The sequence below is a fragment of the Cottoperca gobio genome, chromosome 14, assembly GCF_900634415.1.
Source record: "Cottoperca gobio chromosome 14, fCotGob3.1, whole genome shotgun sequence".
NCBI lineage: Eukaryota > Metazoa > Chordata > Actinopteri > Perciformes > Bovichtidae > Cottoperca > Cottoperca gobio.
In genome coordinates, this window is record NC_041368.1 from 12,544,962 (window position 1) to 12,556,956 (window position 11,995).

The 11,995-nt window shown below is 40.0% G+C and overlaps 1 protein-coding gene across 1 annotated transcript in view; it reads right to left on the bottom strand.

Moving 5' to 3' along the window:
• Window positions 1-9,349, bottom strand: part of fgf11b (fibroblast growth factor 11b) — a 45,133-nt gene extending 35,784 nt beyond the window's left edge. Inside the window, exon 1 of the mRNA XM_029448151.1 lies at window positions 9,157-9,349. Within this exon, the coding sequence (XP_029304011.1) occupies window positions 9,157-9,349 (193 nt within the window). The remainder of the gene's footprint in view (window positions 1-9,156) is intronic.
• Between the last annotated feature and the right edge of the window lie 2,646 nt (window positions 9,350-11,995).

The following is an 11,995-nucleotide window of genomic DNA, read 5'->3' on the forward strand; positions in this document are numbered from 1 at the left end:
TCCACATTTAAGAGCAGGCTAAAGACTTTCCTTTTTGATAAAGCTTATAGTTAGGGCTGGCTCAGGTTTGCCTTGGATCAGCCCCTAGTTATGCTGCTATAGGCTTAGACTGCCAGGGGACACCTCCCTGCTCTCTTCCTTCTCTTCCTCTCTCCTCCCCTCCCTCTCTCTTCTTCTCCCTCTCTATCTGTATGCATTTATGTAAATGTATGTTACTAACACATCATCCGGGGCATCATCCCCGGAGTTTCTGTGTCTTTCATGTGGCAGGTTGCCACTGATAAAATTTACGTCAGGATCAGGAATCGTGGCTGCGCCTGCTGCCCTGGTCCTGCTGGACACCGGGAAGCCTTTTTGACATTTTCCTGGATTCATCCATACGTTCTCTTTTTTCAACACAACATAATTTCTGTCAAATGTTGTATTTGTACTATGTTGTTTATCCTGTACACACAACATCTATTGCACGTCTGTCCATCCTGGGAGAGGGATCCCTCCTCAGTTGCTCTCCCTGAGGTTTCTTCCATTTTTTTCCCCCTTTAATTATGGGGTTTCTTTTAGGAAGTTTTTCCTTGTGCGATGCGAAGGTCTAAGGACAGAGGATGTCATATCCTGTACAGTCTGTAAAGCCCACTGAGACAAATGTAGAATTTCTGATATTGGGCTATATAAATAAATTTGATTTGATGCATGAACATGAATAGTGCAAATGATCAAGTAATTTCTCTCTTCAACTTTAGAAAAACCAACCTGCTTTTGTTTATGGCGCTTTAAGTGTGTTAGATGTTGCAGTCCAACAAAGCTGCATCACACAATTGATTATTGTTATAATACCATTTAACGTGATATTTTAGGCCACAATAGCCGTCGAATGAAAATATGATGGCAGTACACGCATAAATACTCATACGTTTCTAATCGCTGAGGCTGCAAAATGTTTTTTGAGCGTTCAAAAACGTTTTACGGCCTCAGCGTTCAATAACGTACACCAGCGTATTGCCGATATTCCGTATACGCCGGCATACGTTTCCACCATACGGCGAAGGAATATGCTATGCATTATGCATCTGTTGGGCATTCGTCAAATACGTTGGCCATTCGCGCTGATACATTTTGTATAAGTACGTGATACGCTATCAATAGGCTCTGTATACGTTCATATAGGTTGTATGTGCTAATTTTCATATGCGCCAGCATACGTTTCTGCCATACGGAACTCTGTGACAGGGCCTTAAGAAATATTCAGTGACAATATATTCAATTTTTTTATGGTTATGTTTTGGCACTCTCAGCACTCGCTTTTGGTGAAAGAAAGTTTGTGGAGTTGATTGAATTAAACAGTAGCGCACAAGTTAGGACAGTTTGAAATTTGAAACCAAGTTTTTAGGGGATTTAAGGCTTTGGTGGATTTCTTTTCAAATACTTCTTTACAACATTATGCAATAACTTAAGACCTTTGTCAAGCTGGCATAACAAATAGGTAGAAGATAAATGTAATTTAATGTAAATTATTAATATTCATGCATCTGCACCAAAATTATCCATCCATCAAACTTTAACTAAAACACCAAAAACAAAAGAAGAGAAATGCTCAGCTTTTTTTCTTAATACACAGATTACTAAACAAAAGAAGAACGTCAGAACAGTTCATATCCAGCCCCATGGCTTCTGTTCTCATGATCTTCTCCACATGTTGCCTCTGACGGTCTGATTCAAAGCTCTTTTCAGTCCCACCCACCTTCCCTTTAATCTCCACTGCAATCTTACCCTACCTCTCTTCCTAAATTTTTGATTTCCTCTTTATCTGTGTCCACCCCGTCATTGCCACCCACCTCCACCTTTTGATAAAAATTTTCTCTGACATCAATAATATCTTTACATTTCTCTTTAAACCTCTGTTTACCTCGGCAGACTTGCCCTCCCACTCTGTCTCTGTCTCTGTCTCTTCCTCTGTCTTTCTCTCTCTGACCCCTGTCACATTCAGTAAAGTTCTGATGAGAAGCTACCTAACACTGCATTGTCTGATCAGGTGTTGTCGAGTAAGCGAGTTTGCAGCCCCGATCTCTTGGGGTCAGCTTAATGCTATCCTCTGCTGGATCTCTGCTTGTAACCTGCTCTGCTGGGGCCTACATTTGTGCTCCAACTGTCGATTGGCCCCCTCGGATGCTTACTCCTACAACATACTACAACTCATCTCCATGCCAAACAACCCACACAGTGCTAAGATGTCTAGGTCTGCATTATATTTGCATGCATTAGTTTTCTAATGACTCAGCTAATAGTGTTGGTATTTTTAATGCATATTTGTATTACTATGGTAATACTACTGAAAAGTCTATTGACATTTCTTCTACCAGAGTCTATTCAATTATTCTCTCTTTGTATCACATATCTAGCTGATTTTGGATTTAAATGTCTGCTTATCATTGCCATGCACACATATGCTTGTGCAAAAGTTGTGTGCTCATTTGAGCCAACTTGGAGAAAGGTACTAAAGGTGATACACAGGGGCAAGCAGCTCGATATCCCTCCATTTTCAAGTCAGATTCCACCTTGAAGAAGCTAAGAGGGTGATTATTGATTAATCACTATACATTAATGAGCTGAATTGATTTGAAAAGAGGGCTGCAGTGCAGATCACTGACAGTGGGAGAGTTTTTTATTGGTCATGCCAGACCTTAAAGGGGGCTACTTGTGTGCGGACATAACAGGACACCTATAGAGGAGGATGATGAAGAGGGGAGAATAAGGTAAACTCAGATTGTGTGGTTTGTCATGGATCTCATCCAATGTAAGATTTGTGCCGACAACATGTATAAGCAGCAGGGTTTATGTCCATCCCTATCATTCACTAGCCGGTTGCTTTGTGGCAGTAGTAAATATAGCCTGTGTGTGCTGGTGTGATTCTAATATGACAGCTGAAGAAAACTCTCCTTTAAAAAAAAGCACACAAAACTGGTAGAGAATCTACAGAATCCTGTGATGGCTGTGCTGTTTTGAGAACATGTATAAATATATTTTCTGGTAATAAGGAATTAACTTAATCTCTAAGCCTTTTTCAAACACATAATTTTTAAAGTGTATACCGGTATACTGTATATATCTGGTCAAAATCCCAGAGTCTTTCAGACAGTACTGTAAAAAGGACAATAGCTGATTTAAGGCCCTGTCACACATATCCGTATGGCGGAAACGTATACGAAAAATAGCTCACAATTTGTCAGTCCAAATATGTCTAACTTTTCATCAGATCGGATCGGAAAAGTGACGTATACAGATACGCATGTCTAACCTATTGATAGCGTATCACTTACTTATACAAAATGTATCAGACGAATACCCAATGAATGCATAACGTATACAAAAATATGGCGTATACAAAATATCGGCAATACGCTGGTGTACGTTGATATAAGGTAAGGCATAAGTAGTATTCGTCAAGAGCATGCAGTGTTACACTGGGGTGCGTTGTAAATACAGTATGTGAATATAGTACGTGAATACAGTACGTGAGTACGTTAGATATAGCCTACGTCGGCTGACGGTGAACCCTACAGCCAATTTATTGATAACAATTTGATAACATATGTTAAACTTATGCCTGACGGAGGAGTAACTTATTAAACGTGTTTCTACAGTACAGCTAGCGTTCAGCTGGTGTTTTGGGAGCTTATTGGGGTTTGAATATAGTATATAGGGTCCCTGTGAGTAGCTCATCCTCACTTCTTCACAGCACGTCTTGATGAATACATCAACCCAGCATCAGAGAGCATGGAGGATGCTCAGAGGCTGCGACAAGAGTACATTCTAGCCGTTCTCCAGCATCAGCATGACGTGAACCAAATGGCACTTTTCCAGCTCCTTTGGCCAGACGCTCTCATAAGTTTTAAATAAGTAAGTGATACGCTATCAATAGGTTTGACATGCGTATAATAATTTGTTATGTATTCGTTATGTATACGTCAGCTACAACACCGCTGTGGAAAAGTTGGACGTATTTGGACTCTGACAAATTTTTACCTAATTTTCATATACGCCGGCATACGTTTCTGCCATACGGAACTGTGTGACAGGGCCGTATGTCTGGTGTGTTCAGCGTATCGTCTGCGTCCTTCGAACGATCACAACTTACCCTTAATTTATATCAACGTATTGCCGATATTTCGTATGCGCCTGCATACGTTTCTGTCATACGGATATGTGTGACAGGGCCTTTAGTTTTTCTCTCAATTTGAAAGAAGAGTAACACTTGTCACCTGTGTTTAAACAGTATCAGGTATTACTTTCCTTCCCTCTGGCAACATTAACAAGTCTATATCTACAGGTCTATCAGGTTGGTATCATAGAATGTATATAAGAGGATGGAATCACAGTTACGTCACCCTTTGGTTTGTGGACTTTTGATGCCTTGAGTTTGGCATTTTGGCCTTCGCCATTTTAGGATTTTCACTTACACCATCTGGGTATTTGGCCGTACAATCAGGCGCTGAACAAAAACATCTTTAACATAACATAATATAACTTTCATGAACTGAAAACACAAACTGGACAATGCCGTGCTAGCGACTTTTCAATCACAAGGTAGCCACACACTAAAGCAAACCCTGCTTTATCTTCTATTTTACTCTGAATGGGAACATGATGCTGTATTGAAGAAAACTTTAAACTAGTGATTATGAACATAAACTCATTATAAAAAATGTCAGTGAGAAGTTTTCAGAAGAAACTCAGACGGGCACAACTTGTCACATGAGAATAGCTGGTCCACCTTAAAAGTCAGCCCACCTTAAGCTTGAGCTGTTGTTGTCGCTGATAGCCTTCGGAGCTAACTACAGCCCTATAACTTTTATCAGCAAGTGGTCTTGAGTATTGTAGGTAACCGGTATCGTAACGGTATACCGGTCTCAAGGTATAACGCAGTATGGCAGTTGACTGACATAAAAATATCTATTTAATATATTACTATAGCCTATATTCATTTATTTTATATCAGAGAATCTGACAATTACCCAGCACAGCAACATGTTTTAACCACATTTGGTTGTGTGGCCCTTCTGTAAGATTTAAATTTGAAAGGTTTACACATGAAGTTGACACTATACGGTAGCCCGGTCTACTAGAATTTTCTTTTTCTTCCTTTTTTGTTATGTTTATGATAGAAATGACAGACATTTTGTGATTATTTTAAGCACACATGTATACATATAGTCACAAAAAAGACAAATCAACCAGGTAGTTTGTTCATCCAAACAACACCTATTGAAATATACAGTATATGTTGTATCCAAATATAATATATATAATTTCACCTAAACATTTACATTTAGCACTTAAGTTTCTAAAAGGAGAAAATACTCTGTACTTTTCTTTAGTCAAGTATTGAATTCACACAGGAAAAAAGGCTTTACCCTGTGCATGTGCTATATTGTGAAATGTATCATTATTGAGATATGAAATGACAAATATCAGGATTGAAGACTTTGACCATAACGCTCAGCCTTAATTAGCATTTCAAACGGCCACCTAGAGCTGCTAACCTGGACTGTGAACTCTGTTTTTCTACTTTTTAATTTGCAAAATTCATATAGACACCGTCGATACATAAAGAAGCAGAAGACAATACTGTCCAAAGATTTCTTTCTCCACACTGGTACACCGCACAGACACAAGCACAACCTGTCTCTCTTCTTCTATTCCTTTCCAAAATACTTGATTGTACGGTTTTCAATCAACTCTCGTTTTACCTTCACCAGAACAACCTTCTTAATCCGCACCAATTTAGTTTCAAGGCAGGCCACTCAACTGAGACTGCCCTCCTCACTGTCACTGAGGAACTTCACACTGCTAGAGCAGTCTCCCTCTCCTCTGTTGTCATCCTTCTGGACCTTTCTGGAGCGTTCGACACAGTGAACCACCAGATCCTCCTCTACACCTGGAAGTCTCAGACTCTGCTCTCTCCCTGCTTGAATCCTACCTAAAGGACTTGGAGAGGGTCCCTTGTCAACTCACGTCTGGGATAGCTCAGGGCTCTGTCCTGGGTCCCCTCCTCTTTTCTCTGTACACCAATTCACTTGGCTCTGTCATTCACTCTCATGGCTTCTCCTATCACAGTTACGCAGGTGACACTCAACTGATTCTGCCTTTTCCCAGGTCTGAAACCCAGGTGGAAGTCTGAATCTCTGCTTGTCTGGCGGACATCTCTCAGTGGATGTTCGCACACTATTTATAACACAACCTCGACAAGAATGAACTGCTTTTCCTTCAGGGGAAGGGCTCTCCCATCGTTTTAGTTTTTAGAGTAGGCTATGTTTGCTAGTTTTAGTTTAGTTGCAGTTTTTGAGAAAAGTTTAAATTTTCATATTTAGTTTTATTTATTTATTTGCCAGCTATAATGTCTCAGTATGTACCTACATGTAGATACAAATCTGTGTAGAAATACCCAGAATGTTTATTCTTTGTGCTACTTTAGTGTCCGATGTGAAGTAATTGTGGCATAGTGCCATATACTGGAATGTCAAATCTATTCAGTTTCTGTGGTTAAATGTCACGAGAGTTGATGGAAAATTACCCTGTCTTCTTTTTTGTTTAGTGATATAAAACTGAACTTAATTTACTTTAATTTAAATTTTATATGAGTTAGTTTTTTAACCAGGCAATATAGTAAGTTTAGTTATAGTTTTTCTTTAGTTTCAGTTTACGACAATGTTTTTCAATGCTTATTTTCTTTTATAGTCTCAGTTTACTATAATAACCCTGGTCCACAATCAGCCCCTTTGCCAATGCAACAGCAGAAGAACATCTGGTATTATTAAATAAACAGCCAGTTTCATCAAACCAAAACAGGGATTGTCCAGGCCACAAATAACAGATGCACAATAATGATTCCAATAGCCTTTTTCTAAGAAATAAAGATGTATTATTACAGTTTATTCTAATTGTTTTGTCACATTTGCAAAGTTGGAAAATTGGCAGCAACACAGACATGGAGGTTTCGGTTTGACGGAAACGGATGTGATTGGCTAGAGTAACTATCAGCAGGATTTCCCTTCAATGATAGGACTTGTATTGAGCCAGTACCAAAAAGTCTTTAAATGTCTATTACCTAACAATACCACAAACGCTGCTTAATAAGCAAGACTTTCATGCCCAGACAAATATGAGGCGAAGCTTTTTGCATTTCTCACACTAAATACTGTACAGTATCTTATCTACAGTACATCAGTCTTTTCACCATGTTTTTGAATTACAATGCTGTTTGAAGCACAGTAGACATATGTGAACACAGTGGTGCAGAATGAAATGAAAGTCATCATGAAGCACAAAGCTCTGCTCATCGCTCATCATTTTCATGTTCAATCTGTTTAGATGCAGTCTTTAGCTCCAGGGGGGGGAAAACACTCTAAATTCACTGTTTCTTCCCCAATCAGCCATGAAAGTATATGGCCTCTTTATGAAGGATGTTTGTTCAGAGACATTTCTGTAATATGCATAATTTACCTTAAGCATACTACACTTACTAATTGTGCATGAATAAGGCAAAACATTTCTCAGTCATGAATTGAATAATTCAGAAGTCTACCAGTGACACCAAAGGAGTAAAACATTGCTCAAATAAATGAAGAAATTACATTACTCTCTCTCCTGAATTAATGCATTTAGGAAAAAAGCTTTTGTGGAAAGGAATGCACTGGTGTTTATATATTAAGAAGTTCTACAAAAAAGTTTACTTTACATTAAATGTTTAACATAGTTGTATCATTTATGAATAGTAACCACAACACAAGCACCTGCAAGCACAATATCAAGGAGATGTTATACTTTTAATTGTGCTAATCTGTGTCATGGCACATTTTACTTTTTCAGTGACAAGAGAGAAGGTGATGTTGGCAACACATCACATAAATCTCCATTCAGAGCTTTCAAATAGAAAGTACATCAGAGAATCTGACAGTTTCCCAGCACAGCAACATGTTTTAACCACAAGGTTTACACAGGAAGTTGATGTGACACTGGCCCGGTCTACTAGAATCTTCTTTTTCTTCCTTTTTTGTTACGTTTATGATAGAAATTACATACATTTTGTGATTATTTTAGGCACACATGCATACATATAGTCACATAAATGACCAATTAACCAGGTAGTTTTTTCTTCCAAACAACACCTATTGAAATAAATATGTTATATCCAAAATTCCATCAATTTCCAAATCAGAATCTCAATCGACCTTTGGATATTCTCTCTTCCAATCACATTTTGTGAATGTGTTGGTGCCAATGTGTGTCACTCACTAGATGGATACTGCATATATTCAATTCATAAATTCAAAACAGAAATCTTACATTCTACTCAAACTAGTCAGGTGTTTGCATGTACATCTGTTAACATTTCCAATAATGTCCCCCATTGCATTAGAACACCATTTGTTGTGCAGTTGTAGCCTATATGGTAATTGGTAACTGGAAACAGATGTGCAACTAGAGAGAGTACTTAAACTGCATACGATGGTAATGATTATTTTTAAAACTAATTTCACAATGTATTGTTCCTGCAGGTCTCTGCATGATTACATGTTTGGGAATGCAAAAGCTCCATGGGTATGGGAAGTCATTTTAGCTGAGCGTTGCATTTATTCAACAACTTGTTTATTGTTACTGCTGCTGAGTGCAGCAGCTGCCATTGTGTGTCAAACAGGTGAAGCTGCAAGAAAACAACTGTACTGTGAACTCTTGGGTTTTATGAACTATGACAACAACAGATATTAAGTTGATAACTTTTAACAGTGAATCTACAGTTGTTTGTGCATAAAAGCTGTGATGCTGCGCCATTCCTTGTGGAAAGGTATGTTGATGTTTATCAAATGTTTATCTGCAGTCTTAAATGCACATTCGACACAAGAGGACTGAATAATAGGAAAAAGCTCTCTGGCAGGTTTTTGATCGACTAAATAAACCTATTGGACTTTTTCAAGTGAATTACATTACATTTTAAAACTAAGACATTATGAAAACAAATGTAATTAAATGAAATAGATTATTTGTTTAATTCATTAGAAAACATGTAAAACTAATTTGCTGCATTTTCAGTTCTGTCATTAAACTTAATTGAACGATAAAAGGAACGAGCGGAGAAAGATGAAAACGATAGCAGTGACTCACCCGGTCTTTTCTCGTTTCGACTTTTTCGACCCCCGCATAGTCGTACTTTGGAGATCAGGACCAGGATCTGTTTCTGGCACAAGGACTTGTTGCTCTTAGGACAGGGCTTGCGCTTGTTGGCTACCGGTCGGTTGCCTGGGTCCTCCTTGACCGCCCGTTTCTGTCTAATGAGAGAGCTGGCGAGAGCTGCCATCTTCCCCCCCTCTCACCTTTGGGAGGGGGGTTTGTCTTCCTTCCCAGTACCCCCTTTTGCTGGTTTGGCTTTTGCTTTCCTCAAAAAAAACTAGAGTAGGACAGACGGTTTAGAGAAGCCCCCACAGGGGAGATCGGGCTTCTAAGTGGGTTAACAGGGAAGAGTTTAGTTTGAGGGTTCCCTTAGAGACGGAAGAACTGGAAGAGATGCAAGTTCACCTGCAGTCCAATTTAAAGCCAACCAAAAATAAAAATATCACACTAACAGAGCACATGAAAAAGTGCCACAGTCACATTGTCAGTTTTAAAAATAACAGAAAGACCAAGGTTAGAATGACTGACTTTAAAAAAAGGGGAAGATGGAGACATATTGCTACCCCTCTTCCCCACTCATCTTCACATTAAAATGGCCAAGTTCAAAATATTATATTGCAAAATAAACTAACCTACTTTGACGAGACAACGCCACAGAGAAGGAGCTCAAAATGTTTTACATATAAAAACACTTTTACTGAAGAAAAGTGAAATCATTTTGGATGCTAGGAAGCTCATAAAAGCGCGAGAAAAATCAAACAGTCTGTCACCATTTGTGCAGTCCACGGAGATCCAACTTTGCCTCATATTTAAATGTGGCGGCGTGGAATAATGAGCTGAGAGTCCGAGCGGTAATCCAGCCGATTTAAATCCAGAGGCAGAACAGCAGGCGGGACGTTTACAGTCTTCGCGGGAATGAAGCCGGGAACAGAGCGGAGACATGGACACAGACAGACAGAGATTCCTCATCTGCCTCCGATGGCACGCTCCTTTCCCACAGTCCTCACTGAACCCCCCCTCCCTCCTCCTCCTTCCCCTCCTCCTCCTCCTCCTCCTCCCCCTCCTACGCCTCCCATCCAAAGTCAGCGAGTGGTTGTGAGAGTATATGTGCGTGAATTCCAGCAGCCACCATCAGTAGAGGTGACATTCATGAGAGAGAGAGAGGGAGAGAGTGAGCAAAAAAGAGGGACGGACGGAGGGAGGGAGGTAGAGGCTGTGATGTGTGAGAATGAGCTTGACTGGGAGAGGGAATGGGCGAGAGACGGGCAACAGACACCGCTCGCAGAGGCTACAGTTTTTATTTTATTTTACATCAACGCCCCCCTCCCTAAAAAAAAAAAATAAAATGATTTGACTGCCACACTGACAGAGACAGTGTCAGAGGGAGAGACGAGAAGAAAGGGAGAGTGCTTAAGGTGCAAATTGTGACAGTTCTCTGTTTCCTCGAGAGGAACAGCATCACCATGTGTTACCTTCCTGTCACATGTACACACACACACACACACACACACACACACACACACACACACACACACACACACACACACACCAGCATATTCTGTAGTAGAGTCTTCCCTGCTGTATAATTGTCCTACTATCCAGTCACTGTTCTTCTTCACCCCCCCCTTGACGCCCTCACTACTCATACAGTAGTAACCTCAACAGTCTGCCTGTCATTTGCTTCCTTCAGCTCTACATACGAAATGGGAGTAAAAATAAAGTCACTTTGTTCCCTGAAACTGACATTTAGTGTCTGACATATCTGACTGCTGGCTTACGCTAACCCTGACAGAAACATGAGCTTGGACAGATTGAGTTAGACAGCTAACCCTGCCAACACACACACACACACACACACACACACACACACACACACACACACACACACACACACACACAATATCCCTCAGCCCCCCAGCCCCCCTCCCCTTCAAAAACACCCATACAAAAACAACAAACAAACAAGCATATACTGTGGTTTGTGTTTCCGCAGCTCGTTCATTTTCGCTACTTGTATTTAGTTACAAATGCAAGGGCTGACTTAAGAGATTTCTCTTATAATTTAGGGCAAAACAAACTTCCACAAGTATCAGTAGAGAGCACAAATCATGCTGACATACTTTTCACACAAAATAGCGTGTTCTGGTAAATGACAATGCCCTGTAGTCAAGCATTCCTCTTCTTGTTGAGTTGCAACAAAAACAAGGTTTATACTTCCCTTTTTCCTTCTGCAAAACAACCTGATTTAAGACAAACAGCATATTCGGAGTAATGGAAAAATAAGCAAAGCTGTCCAAACATTTACATAGATTTCTATAAAATGAAATTCTCAAAGGATGTTCAGTGTTTAAACTGCATTATTTTGGCTATATGTAATGTAGATGTAAGTGGTATGATCATGTATAAATTGTTAGATTTCTGCAGGAAAATCGTCCACCTTCAATGTCAAAGTACACTAATGCATACATTAGCTTGATACATCAAGGCCATGATGTGAAAAGCTCATTCACTGTCAAAAGATCTGCAATACAACTGAATATACACACACTGGGAACATCTCAGGTCCGCCCCTCCGACTCGAACCCAATAAATCAACTTATCTGAGAGCTAATCAATCCAATTTTATTTGTCACGGCGCCTCTTTTAAAAGCCAATTGCCAGGGAAACCAGCAGCGGAAGCAACCTGAAAATGCAAGGTCGATTCAAATCGTTCCTAACAATGGCGAGCAAGGTCACCGTCTGTCAGGGCTTGATTGACAGGTGACAGCGGATGCTTGGTCCCCACGGAGGGACGAGGGCACGACGGGGGCGAAGGAGAAGGAACCGCAAATGA